The 18,658-nt window shown below is 44.6% G+C and overlaps 1 protein-coding gene across 2 annotated transcripts in view; it reads left to right on the top strand.

Annotated features, from left to right (window-relative positions):
- Window positions 1-15,456, top strand: part of LOC139408802 (retinoic acid induced 14) — a 42,515-nt gene extending 27,059 nt beyond the window's left edge. The window contains exons 6-18 of one of the 2 annotated variants that reach the window (XM_071153142.1): window positions 500-557; window positions 1,404-1,474; window positions 6,124-6,230; window positions 6,482-6,669; window positions 7,002-7,030; window positions 7,722-7,808; window positions 8,636-8,725; window positions 8,937-9,080; window positions 9,425-9,526; window positions 9,737-11,272; window positions 11,472-11,633; window positions 12,428-12,493; window positions 12,589-15,456. In XM_071153142.1, the coding sequence (XP_071009243.1) occupies window positions 500-557; window positions 1,404-1,474; window positions 6,124-6,230; window positions 6,482-6,669; window positions 7,002-7,030; window positions 7,722-7,808; window positions 8,636-8,725; window positions 8,937-9,080; window positions 9,425-9,526; window positions 9,737-11,272; window positions 11,472-11,633; window positions 12,428-12,493; window positions 12,589-12,666 (2,718 nt within the window). In that variant the 3' untranslated portion in view covers window positions 12,667-15,456. The remainder of the gene's footprint in view (window positions 1-499; window positions 558-1,403; window positions 1,475-6,123; window positions 6,231-6,481; window positions 6,670-7,001; window positions 7,031-7,721; window positions 7,809-8,635; window positions 8,726-8,936; window positions 9,081-9,424; window positions 9,527-9,736; window positions 11,273-11,471; window positions 11,634-12,427; window positions 12,494-12,588) is intronic. The other variant, XM_071153143.1, reaches the window with a different exon arrangement.
- The last annotated feature ends 3,202 nt before the right edge of the window (window positions 15,457-18,658 follow it).

An 18,658-nucleotide genomic window follows, 5' to 3' on the forward strand; every position in this document is an offset into this window, starting at 1 on the left:
GGTGACAGAGTTGTGTTTTGTGAGGAGTTCTCTCGTGCCTGTGTTGTTGCACGTGCAGTAAGCTCACACGGGCTGCTGTTTGCTGCTTTCTTGGCAGAGATCTCAGAAAAGGTCAAATTGTGAACTTGTGACCCAAATGTATCATATACAATGTGTATGTTGCATCGCACAATCGATTGGTCTTCCCAGATTTAGTATGTTCGCTGTGACGGAACGCACATTCCCCCCCCCCCCCCCCCCCCGTATATTTTCTGTATTCCACAAAGTTCTATTTAGCGCTCAGTGAAGGGCTCTCTCGCTCTCCCTGAGTGAGAGCGGTGCACACTTTGACAGACAGTCCAACACTAAGCAGAGAGGTTTAGGCACTTGGACAAATTTCCGAAATTTGCCGTGGTTCCCCTTTTTAAGGCTCAGACCAATTTTTCAAGACAAACATAACAGTGATGGAAAAATAATATGGTGATATAGATGCTAACCTAAGCCTGTGTTTTTCCACCAGAGTAAATGTGTGTTGGATGCTCTGGACAGCTCAGGGAAGACAGCCCTTCATCACGCAGGTAAGACTTGGTTAGAAATAACTATGCAGAAGGCCTCTATAATGCCTACATGAACGTATGACACTTTATGTCTATAGGGCATCCCTAGGCATCAGCTTTGGGAAAATTGTAACTTGGGCATTGAAGATTCCCACTGAAATGGTGGTGTTCATCAGAAATCGATTGAGATCCTATTTGTATTACTTGAGACCATCAAACCTAGGAGGATAAAATGGCTTGATGATTCCTCTTCTTAGGTGCAGAGCAGCAGATAGCCTATCCTCTAAGCATCTGATCTCAATTACCCTCTTTCAGTCACGGTCCTGTACTCATCCATGACACAATCCGTCTCACTGCTGTACCTCAGCTCAAAGTCCTGCTGATGATTACAGAAGTGGCCGCGGCTATAAGACTAGACTATACCTCGGGTGTTGTCTTATACAGTATATGACAGGAATGTTTCTGTGCCTGGAGTGAACCATACTTTACTAAAGAACATATACATTTAGAGAGGCTTCGGCCAGCTTTTATCTGGGGTGCGGGGGCTTGGATCAAAGACTACAGTAAAAAGAGCCATGTCAATCGCATAGTAAGAGACTCTACTGACAGGTTTTTTTTCTCCCGGGTTCCAACGTCCATTTATGGGTGACTGCAAGATAATTGCACCATGTTGGACACAGTAGGGTTCTATTCAGGGAGCAAGTTGCTATAGGAGGAGTCATGCCGGGGGCCTGTGGGAGAGCTTTGACACGGCTCTCAGTTAGTCAATAACCTGCCGTGGCGTTTTGTATTCGTTCCGTACATAACTCCATGGTAGGCAGGGCATTTTGGGCTTATCAATCCATGTATCTTATTTTTCTCCCTCAGCTGCCAGTGGAAGCATTGGGATTGTCCGAACCTTATGTGAGCACAAGTGTCCGGTAAACATCAAAGACACGGTACGTATGCCATTAGATCAAATACAGTGCCGTTTTCTCCGTCAGGTTATTGTTTGTATCGTCTTCAACTAAAGAAATATCCAGGCCTGAAGTTTTGTTGCTACCCTGTGGGTTGAGAGAAGGCTGTTCCGCATAAATGCAGCATGGCGTAGTCCCACTGTACTGGCTCTGCTGTGCCTCAAAAAATGACCAGCAAATTAACATCCCCTGACTGACTGTGTGTGTGTGCGGGTGTGCATGCGAGTGTGTGTTTGTGGCGTTAACGGTGTGTATGTGTGTTGGGGGTTCGCTGTGTGTGAGGCATACATTGTGTATTTGTGTCGTGGTAGCTGGGCTTGTGGTCTCCAATGGAGACATTGTACATGTCTGTGGTTTCTTTCAGCTCGGTGTTGTTTTTCCTCCTCCTCTTTGGGAGGCATGATGCCACATCCCTGCTGTACAAGATGTCTCCCTCCCGCCAGCTTCACTGACAAACCCACTCCCAGCACACACTCACCCTCATATAAAAATCCCTATGTTACTTCCAATTACGTTAATTGCAGCACCGGGGTCGTATAAAGGGCCGTGGGGGCTTTTATTTATGTAGTGTTTTTAGAGCCCTTCTGATCCAGTAATTTACTGCCAGTCTACCACGGGATACATGTTTAAGATTGTATGTCTCAGTAATATCCAATACAGCACAGTCCGAACCTCTGATTCAACTCCGTAGAGAAGCATACTCTTCCTTTAGTGAGGGTTTGTGTTACATCCGCTGTCCTCATACTCAATTGTTTGAAGCGTTTCTCAAGTCCTGCATTTCCTTGTACTTTTGCCAAGTCTATAACGTTGACATAGAGCATTTTTCGTAAAACAAGATAGGAATTACGATACTCTTTTGTTAACAAATGAGTCAATTTGGCCCAATCAAAGACGTTAGCTTTTGATGGGGGACGTATTAGAAAAAAATAGCTGTGCTGCAGTGTAGATATCAAACCTCTCCAATCCAGCTGTGGCTTCTCCTCAACCCTCCTTCATCCTGAAATAGCACGGAACACTGATACACTCCAAGGAACTGGGTGCTGTGGAGGGCCAGGGAGGGAGTCACACACCAGTCAGAGTTTTTTTTAAGTGCATCGCTTTCTCACCCCACTCAAACCCTGGTTGACACATCTTCATTACTGTGAGCCTGTCATCCTGTCTGTATCCTCCGGATAATAAACACACAAGATAACTATGTTGTGTTTCTGTTAGAGAGCTATTGCAGTAATTAAAGTCTCTCTCAGAAACAATCGCGGATAATGGTGGAGTGCTATCCAATCCAAATGGGCTTTGATGCCATCTGAACGGCGGTACTTTAGCTGTGTGTGGGCAGAGCCTGCTGTTCAGAAACAGTCGGGCGCGGGAGGCAGTCAGCTGCGGTATGTATCCTTGTTGAGAGGTTTTGTTAAGTTCACAGAGTATGACCTCACTAGGAGGTGATGGAGACAGTCATCAGCAGCGCACACGTCAAGCCAAAGTACCTCATTTGGCTGCATTTCACATTCAGTTGGAGGAGCTGTAGCTAACGCCTGCTCTTACTCCGTGTTACTGTAGGTCAACACCACTATAGCCGTGGTTCACAGTGAAGGGTGAACCTGGATCCTGGTCTCGCTCACATCTGGAACTCATTCATCTTCTCTTCTAACAGAAAGTGCTTGGAAGAACATGCCAACTTGTTAATAATTGACGTGCCACATGCCTATATATCTTCTTTAAATATTGTAAATACTGACAAAATGATGTAACAGAGAGAGAATTCCTGGGATTGGCGGTTTTTGAACATTCACAGTCGCAGAGGGGTGAATGTTTACCGTGTGGTTGGCTGTAATCCATGTTCATGTCAGCGCACCGTTAAAACACACAGAGACAGAACTATGTCAATACCATTAGAGGATGGTGATGAGGTACTTACTGTAGTCACGCAGGCCTCTCAAATGCAGGAGCGAATGGAGTAGAAATAAGGGAAACTATAGCCAGTGGGGCACATTATTGCTGTAACAATGTGGCTTTGCTAGGACCCTGGGCACTCCTTCATGGTTAACCCTCCCCATCTCTGTGTGTCGGACCAGACAGCCTTTGCCACAGCTTTCTGTGGTGCACCGTGCTGAGTGCTGAGATTACACATGGTTTTAATGTTAGATTGTTACATTAGCCTCCTGGGCCCTGGCAGCCAGCCTCTGCTCTGCTGGCCTAACCCACAGATGCCATACTGTAGCTTTATTTAGGCATGAGGATCAGTCCACGTATTTCTCATCCCCTTGTTTCCCCCCCAGACTGTGAGGGGTATGAAAACATTCACACTCTGCGCCTGCCAGGGCTTTGTCTGCCAGAGATGAGGAAAGCAGGACTTTTGTCTTGTTCTTTTTTCAAGACCAAAGTTAGGCCTTTCGGCTGGTAAATACATGACATAAGGCCCTTAGAAACCCACATAATAGCTTTGCCCTTTGTGGTGTGTGTTCGTTTAACACTAAGCAAGTCTGACACATTCCCAGTCAACTCTGGCACATCTCTGAACCCCATTTAGATTCCTCATGTGTCAAATGTTGTATTTGTCACACCTACACTCAATGGCTAGTGTTCATTCCTCTTTCCTACCAAGGTTGATCTGTTCTCTCTTAATTTGAGCCAGTTTGCTACATCGGGAAAATAATCCTGCAGCAACAGGAAATGTGGATTATTATGTGGATTATTATAAATTGACATTTTTTGTAGGGGTTGATACATTTTTGTAAGGGAAAATCAAGTCAGAAGCCTTTTTAAACCTCAAATAGCCTACAAGTTTTACATTTCATGCATTGCTGGAAAGTTCTCCTGCAACAGGATTATCAAATTAAGATCCTACACCTGTATAGACATACACACACACTAACTAAAACTGTAGAGTATGGTCTGAAAAGATTCCAATGTTATTTACCAGAAATCACCCCAGTGACAGAGAATATGGTCTAACTGTCCAGAGTGTGGTCTGAACGCCGATATGTTAAACGGAAGGTTCCATTTTTATACACAACAGAATCATCCAAGGTCATTCTTGGTGAATAAGAGCTGTCACTGTCAGTTTTCTCACACCTGGCTGTCAGAAGCCTCACCACCTTGACAGAGCTGGTAGTCAGCGTCTAGACAAGGTCTTGGAAATGTAAGTATCACCAGAGAAATCACTCAACCTACTAGTTATGGTATGTGACGTGTATCTCTGGGGAAAGTATGTTGCTAATGGTGAAATGCTTTTTAAACTGGCTCCTGGTTTTAGTGTATGGTAGAAGTTAGAAGTAATTAAGTTACTTTGATGTTGATTTTGAAGGTACAGATGTGGTATCTTAATTTGATCACCGCGTTGCAGGAGAATTTCCTACTGATACATTTTTCACAAGGGAAAATCTGGTCAGAGATTTGCAGGAGAATTTCCTGCAACACAGGAAATAAAACATTTTGTTGTGAATTCAAGGTTTTAAAAAGGCTTCTATAAAGTTTGTCATTTCCACTTAGAAATTTCAGACTTGATTTTCCCTTGTGAAAAATATATCAACCGCTACAAAAATGTCCATGAATTATAATCCACATAATAATTCATATTTCCTTTTGTTGCAGGATTATTTACCTGCTGTAGGAGACTGGCTCAAACTAAGATTCCACATCTGTATGAAGTTTAGTGTCAGCTAAAAAATAAATAAGTGTATATCACTTTTAATGGTTCGTCCAGAACGTGTTTTCCGAGAGCTTTCAGGGATAATATGTGATTTTCGAGAAATGTTCCATCTACCAGTGAGACAGAAATTGTGTAAATCCTCTTGATTGTGTTAAGAGTCAACGCCCAGTGCAGTGTGTGTAATGTCCTGTGAAGCAGACAGGCTGCGCATGTAGATATTGCCTGCCTCTGCTTTTGATGAGGTGTCAGTTTCCTAAACCGTATTACTAAGACAAGCCAAACCCTGGGAAAGAAAGGATATAAGGAAAGGAATCTAGAAAATATGTGGAACATATGTGTTGTGTACATTATTTGATAAGGAGGACTGTCTGTGCATGGGACGGAGAACGCTGTGTGTGGAGGGGTGTACGAAGGGGTCTGTGTGTGTGAGAGAGCGGGGGGTAGAGTAAAGTTTCTCATTTTCCCTCTCTGAGCTGTGGGGGAGAATGGCTAACTCCGCAAGCCAAAATAATATAATAAAAGGCCTTTGCTTTGGTTTGTTTGAGTGGAGGCTGGCGCTATAAAGTTGTGCTTTTATTTGAGCAGGATGCTGAAGGATGTAGCCCAGCCTGTTACCACTCGTCAATGCTCCAATTGTCGTCTTAGGAATTGCATTGTGGTCATAGACTACATGAGCGAAACAGCTGGTTTTTCTCTGTGCTATACGTCTGGTATGTTTTCATTGCAGCAGACCAAACAATGCTTCTAGTGTACAGCAGCTGAATATGTACTGTCGCGCTTACATTCCAATCACTTCTCCCACTTTTTCCTTTCCCGAGAAAACAAGGTTGTGGATCCTTTAACAGTACAGTATGTGAACGTCAGTATGTCGGTTTGGGACCGTATGTGTGCTTCTGTGTTCACCTGCTATGATCAAGGCATCTGAACAGACCGTCTACACAGGATACTGTTACTCTGAGTGAACTATGATGTGTGGGTCCTGCAGGATGGCCTCAGCCCCCTGCTGCTGTCCGCCAGACACGCCCAGGCGGAGGCGTGCGGCAGCCTCCTGGACTGGGGAGCCGACGTCAACGCGTGTGATAAGAACGGCAGGTAGGGGAGGACTCATCTGGCAGATCACACTTGCCTTCCACTTCATAACTTCATCTCATCATTACAGGGTTGTCTACAAGCACGTTACATTATAATGCCTTGATGGTGAGGATGATGATGGTGAGGATGATGATGATGATGATGGTGAGAATGATGGTGAGGGTGATGATGGTGGTGTGGATGATGATGATGTTAATGATGAGTATTGTGATGACGACAATGACGATACTATTTCTGACTGTGTGATACAGGACAGCGGTGATGCTGGCCAGTGAGAGCAGCAGTGTGTCTGTAGTGGAGGTTCTGGTCCAGAGAGGAGCTGACCTCCAGGCTGTGGACTCTTTGGGTCACGACGTCCTGCACTACGCCAAAATGTCTGGCAGCAGTGAAGTCAAGGCCGTCCTCACTGCGGCGCTGCACAAGGCCCACTCCGACTCAGGTGAGACAGGAACTGTCTTCATTACTGGATCGTGCCTAGTATGAGGCAGTTGACCAGACTCTAGCAGACTCCTTCAGGCTTAATTTCCCTTCAAATCTATTTGAGGTGTGTGGAAGTTATGACATTCAAGCACAGTGTTTCCCAACTCCAGTCCTCCAGTGCCCTCAACAATACACATTTCTTTCTACCCATGTACATCATTGACCTCTTTGTGGTCAAGCTTTGAAATGCAGCTTTTCAGTTCGCCTGTTATGCAGAATTGACCCAACACTGCCATCTTCAGGCTGTCCCTTGAATGTTGTTCCCCCCTTCTCTCCTCTCCTCATTCACAGACACCCCGAAGTCCCCCAAAACTCCTCAGGTAAGTTACCAGTACTTCAGCTTCTGCAACCTTGCTATCTTCTTCCAAACTGCAACCAGTTGTCCTGCTCATTGACCCTACACACATTCACTTGATATATTACACTTATTAGTCTAATCAGAAGGAATAATACACATGAAACAGTCAGAACCAACCTCTTGCCACAGTATCATCATTAAACAACCTAATCTTGAATAAGATTGAAAGCTTTCTTTTTAAACCTTGTGTTTTTTGTACGTAATGAAAGTCGTTTTGAAATGCACTTCAAGCAGCATGTATTTTGTTTGTTTTGTATTTCATTTAACTAGGGAAGTTAGTTAAGAACAAATTCTTATTTACGGCCTACCAGAGAACAGTGGGTTAACTGCCTTGTTCAGGGGTAGAACAACAGATTTTTTACCTTGTCACCTCGGGGATTCAATCCAGCAACCTTTCGGTTACTGGCCCAACGCTCTAACCACTAGGCTACCTGCCACCCCAAAACAGGACAATGTATGAGCATGAATCTAACACCTTAGCTAAACAGATTACTCTCCAAGCCCTTGCTACTCCTGGATAAATACCTTCTCTTTGATTACAAGTTCTCCAAATGTTTGATTCTTCTTTTTCACTAGCTAACCTAACTAAACACTGCAGGATCGTTCTTCTGTTTTTGTTCTTCTTTCTTCCCACTCCTTCACTCACACCTCAGCATGATCAAGTGGCTAGATTAGGTGGCGATCCAAGCACAACTCCCAAAAAACGAAAAGCACCTCCACCTCCCATAAGTCCTGTGCAGGTAAAGGCATGTCTCTCTCTGTCAGTCAGTCTGCCTGTTAGTCAGTCTGCCTACTTGTCAGTCAGTCTGCCTGCCTGTCAGTCAGTCTGCCTGCCTGTCAATCAGTCTGCCTGTCAGTCAGTCTGCCTGCCTGTCAATCAGTCTGCCTGTCAGTCAGTCTGCCTGCCTGTCAATCAGTCTGCCTGTCAGTCAGTCTGCCTGCCTGTCAGTCAGTCTGCCTGCCTGTCAATCAGTCTGCCTGTCAGTCAGTCTGCCTGCCTGTCAATCAGTCTGCCTGTCAGTCAGTCTGCCTACTTGTCAGTCTGCCTGCCTGTCAGTCAGTCTGCCTGCCTGTCAATCAGTCTGCCTGTCAGTCAGTCTGCCTGTCTGTTTTGGGTCTGTTCGTTTCCCGTCTGTGTGGCTATCTATGTATCTGCTTCCCTTTTGATTGATCCTTAGCCCTGTTTGTGTCAGGTAACGCTTTACTTTGACTCTGAATGAAGTTCTTGAACGTTATAATATGTGTTGACCTCGTATGTGTCTGTTTGAATTCCCAGTAGTAATTACTGTGTCAATACAGCAAAACACGTAAGAAATGTAATTCACCTTTGTATCTGTTTGGATGCCCAGTGTTGTCCTTAAATGTTTTGGAACCTCACCCTGCTTGTCTACTGCTTTCATTCAAGGGCTCTTTGTATTCAGTGCATTAGGGTTGTTATTCTGTCTGTCTCAGTGTAATTGTATGTATTGACTATTGCTGAAGTACTGTAACTGAAATGTCTAGTTCCGAACGCGGGGAGTAAACACTGAGAAATGTAATTTATGTTTTATGTTTCCAAACTTTCTAGATGTCTAGCCCCAACTCTCCCGCGTACATGACCCCAAATGAAACTCCGGTCTCCAGTAAAAGTTTTGGATCTAAAGTATTCAATTATAAGGTACATGCACTTACATACACTCAAGAATTTCTTAGAAGTCATTACAGGGCTCTCATTTAAAAGAACAGCTCTTTTCTCTAAAGTATTATCTTGGTTGTTTGCCCGTCATGTTTTTGTTCTGTGTCGATATTTTTGTTTATGTTGGTTTTGCTCACTGCTCGCTCTCTCTCGTCCGTCCGCCCCCCCCCATCCCATCCCCTCCCTGTCTCAGGAGGAGGAGTTGCAGAGCGTATCTCTGAGGGAGGAGGTGGAGAAGCTACAAGGGGAGAAGTGCATACTGCTGGAGACCATTGAGGATCTGAAGCAGATTGTGGACCAGACTGTGACTATGAAGCAGACGGAGCCGGGGCCCAAGGCGAGTTACAGCTACAGCGCAGGCCTTTAATATCACTTCCCTGCGCTGCTTTGATCCCAGGCCTCTAGCATTCTCTGTCCCCTTTATATCTCTCTGGAACCCATTTATACAGCTGCTGTGCTGTGTTTTTAATGGCTGGGGATGTTCAGGTAGAGAATCCTGCCTGCTCCAGGGCACTGTCCTGCTGTAGCTCAAAACCCCACACAGTCACCCACACTGTTGACTAATATTACTACATGTACTAATGGAAGGTTATGGAAGTCTCATGAGATGCCCCAAGAACTTAACATATTCCCTGGTAGTCCAAACCATTGCAGGTTAACTGTATAATTGTGTTGATACAGGCAGAGGACTGTGGGAAGGTAGACTCAGCTCTAGTAGTGGCCCTACAAGCAAAGATTACTGCTCTGTCTCTGGAGAACCAGCAGTTAGCCCAGATACTCAAGGTAAGCTGTCAAACGAAACAACTCGTCATTCCAAGAGCGTAGATATCCCATTATAGTGATAATAGGCCTTTTCTCTGTCAATCGTAATACCAGTGTTTTGTTTACTATAATTTGTCACTCTACATAAGAAATATCCATTAAGATCCTAAAAATCGACTAAACAGTGGTTACTTATTTTTCCTCAATTCTCATCTCTCCATCTCTCTGTAGAAGCGTCCGTCTCCCCAGGGAGGTGAGGGGGGCCATGAAGACTCGTCCCGTCCAGATAGTATGAACTCTAACGCCTCCTACCACACCACCCACGAGTCCCCCAGCGAGACCCTGCTCCAGCCTCAGGTGACCGAGGAGGACATGTCTGAAGGGTCCGCCCTGGAGCTCAGCATCACCTCCCTGAGACAGGAGGAGGAAGAGAGTGAGGAGGGGGGGAAGGAGGGAGGCGAGGAGGAGATCAGGCTGCTGAGGGAGACCTTAGGGAGCATCCAGTCTAAACTACAGGAGACGCAGAAGGAGAACCGCACACTCCATGCCAGGTTCATACCTGAGCAGGATGAGGAGAAGGGAAGGGAGGGAAAGGTGCTGCTTGAAAGTCTAGCAGAGCTCCAGGCCAAGCTGACGGAGACACAGGAGAAACACCAGCAGGCCAGAGAGGAGGTGCTGGCCCTCAGGGCACAGATTGAAAGAGGAGGTGCTGGAGGAAGGGAATTGGCAGAGCAGGAGCTCCAGAGACTGAGAAGCTCTCTGGAGCAGGAAGTGAAAGAGCTGAGGTCCCAGCTGGCCCAGTCAGGGCAGCAGAGGGAGAGGGATGTAGGCCGGATCAGGGAGCTGGAGGCCAGGCTGAAGGCAGCAGACCACAGCTCTGATCACGATAAGAGTTTGCTGGTGGACCGGTACAAGGAGGCACAGGAGGAAATCAGGATGCTGCAGGAGGCGCTGAGGGGGACGGTCCCTGTGGAGGCTGCAGCTAATGACTTTGAGGAGATGAAGGGTGAGCTGGGGAGTGTTATTGATGGGCTGCAGCGCCGCCTGCTGGAGCTCTCCAAGTCCTACAGCGAGGCCAAGAGTGAACTGAGCTCCACCAGGAACCAGCTGGAAGAGACCCGAGCTGTCAAGTCTAAGCCTGGCAGCCCTGTATTCTCCCCAGTCAAAGAGCAGGACACGCTGAGGAGCAGAGTGGAGGAGCTGCAGGCATCGTTAGCCGACACACAGGGCAAGTACTCAGCCTCTCTGGAGGAGATCGCCCTCCTGAAGCAGGAGGCTGATGCTCTGGCCCAGGGGTCAGTGGCGTTAGCTGACCACACCCAGGTGGTGTCCTCTCTGGGCAGCGCCATCAAGGACCTGGAGGACCAGGCAGATGCTCTGAGACAACAGCTGTCCCAGAGGGCCCTGCAGGTGGACGCCCTACAGAACAGACTGACCGTGGAGAAGGACCACACACCGGACGACTCTATATCACGGCTGGAGCACGAGCAGATGAGAGGGGGTCTGGAGACTGAGGTGGGCCACCTGACGCAGCTTCTCCAGGGGGCCCTGAGGAAGCAGGATGAGGTGGCTCTGGATGCGGCTGCAGCGTGGCAGGAGCTGAAGGAGGGGAGGAGCAAGAGGGAGGCCCTGCAGGAGCTGGCCGTCAGCAGGGAGAAGGAGAACCACGCTCTGAGCACCAAGCTCAGAGGTACCCAGGATGCCATAGCTCAGCTGAAGAAGCTGGTGGAGGGACACGTCAGCTCAGAGAGAGAGAAGAATAAGAAGGTTTGTAAGTTACAGCTTTCTGTTGGTAGAGTGTTTAGTACAATGTTCACCAGTAATGATATAGCAAATTTCCCTCAAATACTTTGAGTTTAGAAAGCTATCCCTCTATTTTGCTTCCTCATGACATTTTATTTTGTTGTGGCCATATGATAGACAGTTTCGTTCCTTGTATTGATCCCCAGCGTTGTTTGTGTCTCAGATTGATGACCTGTCGAGAGAGGTGGGGAAGTTAAAGGATGCCTTAAACAGCCTATCCCAGCTGTCCTACAGCGCAGGCTCTGCCAAGAGACAGCAGACCCTGCAGCAGCAGCAGCTGGACAACCTTCAGCAGCAAGTCAAGCAGCTGCAGTACCAGCTAGGGGTGAGTCGTGAGTCATACACCTTCACACTATAGCTAATATGGCTCATTCAACCATGAATCAGTATACTACATTCACCCTCACTCCGATAGCGTCAGAGAAGACAGGATACACTCTTTACACAAATCCCTTCGACTAAGGACTTTCCTGGAACAACTACCAGACAGTTGGAAGCGGAATTGCAATGAATTATGTGCTGAAATTAAGATCTCTGTACTGTCATGATTAGCCTCCGTGTTAGAGCCAAGAGATGTAATGTACTGATACAGGGCATCCTCCTTTGGTCCAGGGGAGGCCAAAGGGGACCCTCATGTATCTCACCATCTGCCGCTGATTGTCACAGGCTGCACACGTTGGTGTATACGTTGGCTTTATCAAACGTATGCATCAAACTGTATGTGTAGATGGCTTGACAGAAATGGTAGCAGAAGTTGAATGTTGAACCTTTGTTGCACACACATCCAGATGATGCTGCGTAATATTTTTGCGCATTAACGCTGTCGGTGTGATCAAGGCGTTAGCCATTGACCACCCTGTTCCTCTGGATGTACTGTGCAAATCAGATGGCTCTGAGGAAGGACATTTGACATGTAGATGCTGATCTTTGAAGGACGTCTACTGTAATTTATGTTTTCTGTTTCTGTCACTGCTGGGTGTTTGCCTAAAATATTCAGTCTTTGGTTTATTGCTTATCTTTCATGATTCTGAGCAGTTTCATCATGGTTTTTATAGCTGGTGTATGATATTCCACCAATTGGTTAACGCGCTAGCCTGTTTCTGCATCTCTTTACTATAGGAGTCAAAGAGGCAGCACCATGAGATAGTGTCCGTCTACAGGATGCATCTCCTATACGCCGTTCAGGTACGTTTTTATGCATACTGTGTACTCTGTGATTTCATATTAAATGGCGCAGATGTGGTTTTAATGGTATTACGTCATTGCTTTATTCCTCATAGGGTCAGATGGATGAGGACGTTCAGAAAGCCTTGAAGCAGATTCTGAGGATGTGCAAAATGCCAACAGAAGCCAAATGAAGTGTCTGAGATGGAGCAGCCTATCTATCTACTGCCAGTGCTGGAGAGGAGACAAGGAAACGACATCCTTACACGCTGGTCTCCTAACCTACATGGCCTGTCACACATGTGTGCCGCATCCGTCCAGCAAAATCAAAGATAATGATTCTTTATTTGTCTACAAATTATTTCAGAGGGGAGCTACAATATGAAGACTCCTTGTCAATAGATTTGAATGGCATCCTATCTTTGAACTAGCAGTGTTAGTTTTGTATTGTTGTCAATTAGTTTTTAATTGTAGCACTGGTTTTCATGACAATGATATAATCCAATTTTTGGGACCTCTGCATGCAATTTTTCCTAAATCAACCACATGCAAAATGCTTTTTCGACACATTTATCAATATTTTCCTAATAGCATAAAATGTTTATGAAAACTAATAGTTGCAAATGTATGGAAGATTTTTCTAGATACATTTATGAAATGAAAACAAAGAAGTTTGGTAGTTGTATTTTTTAACAACCCTATTTGGGGGTTTTATATAAATTCAATATTGTGTGTGATAACCTAGGCCCTTTTTAGTGTCTGCGATCTGTGAATGCCAATTTTACCCAATTGGGGGTTTTTGTCCTCATTTACACCATATTCCCTTGGAGGCTTTTTAAATCAATATGACTTTATGAACAGAATCGACCTTTTGAGTAATGTAACCTACCATTGCGTCAACAATGATATTTATTGAGCAATTATCCCGTACTTGAAGGGTGAGGTGGTATCAGATCTCTGGGGAGTGTCTCTCTGAGGACAGAAAATACCCATGTGACTAATGCACTTTCATCATGCTGTACTCCCATTCAAACTCTATATTGCCTCAGCAGATTACCTGTCCCATCCGGGACATCTTAGTTTTTGTGTCCCATGTGCTTGCTCTTTCTGTGTTGAAGCCTGACAGACTTGTCTTGATTCTTGATCTTCTTCCCTCATTTTGTAATATCATTATAGTGTTATATTATTATAGTAGGGTGAAACAACCAACTATTTCAGTGTTGCTATACTGTATCTTGGTATGGCAGCATGTGAGTCTGTTGGACTGTTGCTCAGCCTCATTCAAACCACTTAATCCACATACTGTACATGAGCAGTAGAGTAGGTATATTAAGCACCATAAAACACGAAGTTCATTACTCATAAACATGGCTATAATCTCTGGTGGACAGATGCACGTAACATAATGGTACTAGCATCTGTCGACAGACTGGGATGCGTTACGAACGAGGAACTTTGTTCTGGTAAGCAGATTCTTCATAATTTGGACAAATCACGATTTCGCAGGCGCTCTCGTTTTTAGGAAGGGGACATCCGGCCCATAGATTTGCCCAACACTGGCTGGTTTATCCGTTTAAAGGGGTGGAGATTTAGCTAGTCTTGTTCAAGAGGCCATTGTTCCGGTCTAGAAGCACGATTTCGACTGCACCTACAGTCTTTCTTCGGTACTGCAGCTTAACTGAGAAAGACAATTCACATAGACGATACCATAGAGAAATGACATTTAAAAAGTCCAAAAAAGACACTTAAATCGTCACCTTTGTGCACACACATCCATTGAATTATTTAAATAATTGTCGCTGGGGCAGATTAGATTTGTTTTTATATACATTTTCATACACAGCCGAACATATAAAAATGTTCTATTCATCCAATGTCTGTCATGTTTTTGGATCACGTGATGATGTCGTCACTAATCGCTCTGTGTGCACTGAGTGCTAGTGAGTTGGGCTGAGTAAATCGGATGCAACCCGAATATAGACGGTCCGTGAATTGGCGTGTGCGAACGTGAGAAGAATACGTTGAAACAACGGTCGGACATTTTAGACGCTTAATCTAGTTCTAGTTTAGTGGTCTCGTTAGTACATTTTTTAAAACACGTCTCCTTCCCAGAAATGAATCAATCATCTGGCGCAATTACGCAATAATTTTGTTCTGGATGTCCGGGATTAGTAGGGCTCCAATTTGGTGCTGTATCATTGTGGCCTGGTAATAGTAAGAACTGCACTGCCACTGTTGACCTCTACAAATCATGTATTTTACAATAGCCCATGGTATCTGAACTCTTTTGAAAACAAGCTCCATTATAGTTGTACCACTAAAATGGTACAAGGAACAATGCTGAAGATGCATCCAATGAGAAATAGTTGAGTATATTAGTGGGTTGAACACTCTTACATTGACTGTGCCATATATTACACAGTGTACTCCCATAGTGATCACAGTGATGTGCAATTACAACAGACACGTGATATGCAGGATGACTCCAGTTATGGATGATATACATAACCCTAACCTATACATACCACCACAGTGCTGTACTCTGTGGTTTCAGCATTCTTTGGGCTCCTCACTGTGTTTACACAGGCGGCTCAATTATGGGCAAACGATCTGATCTGATTGGTCAAAAGACCAACATATCAGTATTGGGCTGCCTGTGTAAACACAGCCTAAATTATTTAGGATGATCCACTACAGCGGAGTAATAGAATATAATAGAACATGATGAAGACAGGAGTGAAGTTATATCCCAGGTCACTCGATGACTTTCTCTAAATCTCTTGTTAACAAGGTAAAAAACAAGACTTCTCTTTGTGACAAAGGTTAATAAGCATTGCCTGAATGTTTTGAATTTAGAAAGGGATAAGGATGAGATGCCCCTTGTCTCCTGTTGTTTTTACAACTGTTTTTGTAATGGAAACTGATTTTGATGTGTCTGTTTGCCAGTTGTTTTTCACCCAATTCAATAAATTGTGAAGACCTCGCCTGTTGCCTTTTCCATAAATATGGCGTGTATTGATCCAATTGGCTGTGGGGATGATTGCTTTTTATTTCAACCCCTGCCAGAGAGCCCAAGGGCCCTAATCAATAATACATTAGGATGACAGAGAGGCTTCTGCCAAACAATTAAAGAATGACTAGCTCTGATTTCAACACATACCACTTTTGGTGACGTAAAGCAGGTGGACATAATTTGTTCTCTGGAAAACGTACTTTTTTTTAGAAGAAGTAGAGCATTAGATGAATGTTGAAATGGTAAGCGGCTCAGGTTTCCCCAGGCATGGATGTCTGTGTTATATGTATAATGGCTATTAGATACGGATTTATCTCTATTAGCCTGACATCAGACTGCATTTACAGCCCTGATGACATCCTCCTTATGTATACAGGGACCTGTTTCAAAGACTTTTGCCTGGACAGTCACTATTCTCTATCTCTGGTCATTATTAATGTCTGTTCCTCTAGATTCAATCTGTAGCGCAGAAGATCTACACTATAGTGCGAAATTGAAATTAAAAGGCAATGTTCCCATGTTCGAGGAGACCACATTCGAGGTAAATGCTGCCATGGCCGTAACTAATTTGAAAAAATAAATTAATAATAAAAATATATATTTTGTACACAAAGAAAATCTATTACGGGTCAGCATTGAACATTTCTCTCCCGGTGTTGATCAAAGCTCAGAACGCTTATATCCTTGATCTGACTGAGTTCTATTCGCACCTGCCTCTTTGCGAATGAGTGGAATCATGAACAGTTGTGTGTTCACTATGTTTGTCTCCATCCTCCGGATTTGCCTCCCAGGTAAGCCTTTTTATCAGCACTTTCACCACTGTCTCAAACAGCTGAGGGCCTGAGACATGAAATGAACTACATTTTTCTTTATACATTTTCTCTGACAACCTAGAGAACTTAGGTTGTCATGGAAAATGTATGGAGTAAAAATTACAATATTTTTGTTAGGAACATAGTGAAGTAAAAGTTGTCAAAAATATAAATAGTAAAGTAAAATACAGATACCCCAAAAAACGACTTAAGTAGTACTTTAAAGTATTTTTACTTAAGTACTTTGCACCACTGGTTCTAAAATTGCCTTTTGTCCGGCATCTCGCAAACATACTTCGTGCTTCTAGTTCCGACAGTGCAGTAATATCTAACAAGTAATCTAACAAATTCACAACAACTACCTTATACACACAAATGTAAAGGGATGAATAAGAATATGTACAAACAAATATATGGATGAACGATGGCCGTGCGGCATAGGCAAGATGCAGTAGATGGTATAGAATACAGTATATACATATGAGATGAGTAATGTAGCATATTATTAAAGTGGCGTTATTTAAAGTGACTAGTAATACCTTTATTAAATCAATTTATTACATTTATTAAAGTGGCCAGAGATTTGAGTCTGTATGTTGGCAGCAGCCACTCTGTGTTAGTGATGGCTGTTTAACAGTCGGATGGCCTTAATATAGAAGCAGTTTTTGTGTCTCTTGGACCCAGCTTTATTCACCTGTACTGACAGTACCTTCTGGAGGGTAGCTGGGTGAACAGGCAGGCAGTCCTTGATGATCTTTTTGGCCTTCCTGTGACATTGGGTGCTGTAGGTGTCCTGGATGGCAGGTAGTTTGCCCCTTTGATGCGTTGAGCAGACCACACTACCCTCTGGAGAGCCTTGCGGTTGTGGGCGGAGCAGTTGCCGTACCAGGCGGTGATACAGCCTGACAGGATGCTCTCGATTGTGCATCTGTAAAAGTCTGAGTGTTTTAGGTGACAAGCCACATTTCTTCAGCCTCCTGAGGTTCACACTGTCTGTGTGCGTGGACCGTTTCAGTTTGTCTGTGATGTGTACGCTGAGGAACTGAAAACTTTCCACCTTCTCCACTACTGTCCCATTGATGTGGATGGAGGGATGCTCCCTCTGCTGTTTCCTGAAGTCCACGATCATCTCCTTTGTGTTGTTGACGTTGATTGAGAGGTTATTTTCCTGACCGCACACTCCAAGGGCCCTCACCTCCTCCCTGTAGGCCGTCTCCTCGTATCACTGTAGTGTCGTTTGCAAACTTGATGATCGAGTTGGAGGCGTGCATGGCCACGCAGTCGTGGGTGAACAGGGAGTACAGGTGGGGGCTGAGCACGCACCCTTGTGGGGCCCCAGTGTTGAGGATCAGCGGGGTGGAGATGTTGTTTCCTATCCTCAATTTCCAAAAGCCTGAAGGTACCACATTCATCTGTACAAACAATAGTCCGCAAGTATAAACAACATGGGACCACACAGCTGTCATACCGCTCTGTCTCCTTGAGATGAATTTACTTTGGTGCGAAAAGTGCAAATCAATCCCAGAACAACAGCAAAGGACCTTGTGAAGATGTTGGAGGAAGCAGGCACAAAATTACATAGATCCACAGTAAAACGAGTCCTATATCGACATAACCTGAAAGACCGCTCAGCAAGGAAGAAGCCACGGCTCCAAAACCACCATAACAAAGCCAAACTACGGTTTGCAACTGCACATGTGGGCAAAGATCATACTTTTTGAAATGCCCTCTGGTCTGATGAAGCAAAAATAGAACTGTTTGGCCATAATGACCATCGTTATGTTTGGAGGAGAAAGTGTGAAGCACGGGGTGGCAGCATCATGTTGTGGGGGTGTTTTGCTGCAGGAAGGACTGGTGCACTTCACAAAATAGATGGCTTCATCAGGGAGGAAAATTATGTGGATATATTGAACATCTCAAGACATCAGTCAGGAAGTTAAAGCTTGGTCGCAAATGGGTCTTCCAAATGGACAATGACCCCAAGCATACTTCCAAAGTTGTGGCAAAATGGACAACAAAGGACAACAAAGTCAAGGTATTGGAGTGGCCATCACAAAGCCCTGACCTCAATCCTGTAGAAAATTTGTGGGCAGAACTGAAAAAGCGTGTGCAAGCAAGGAGGCCGACAAACCTGACTCAGTTACACCAGCTCTGTCAGGAGAAATGTGCCAAAATTCACCCAACTTATTGTGGGAAGCTTGTGGAAGGCTACCCTAAACGTTTGACCGAAGTTAAACAATTTAAAGGCAATGCTACCAAATACTAATTGAGTGTATGTAAACTTCTGACCCACGGGGAATGTGATTAAATAAATAAAAGCTGAACTAAATAATTCTCTCTACTATTATTCTGACATTTCAC

The sequence above is a fragment of the Oncorhynchus clarkii genome, chromosome 5, assembly GCF_045791955.1.
Source record: "Oncorhynchus clarkii lewisi isolate Uvic-CL-2024 chromosome 5, UVic_Ocla_1.0, whole genome shotgun sequence".
NCBI classification, from domain to species: Eukaryota; Metazoa; Chordata; class Actinopteri; order Salmoniformes; family Salmonidae; genus Oncorhynchus; species Oncorhynchus clarkii.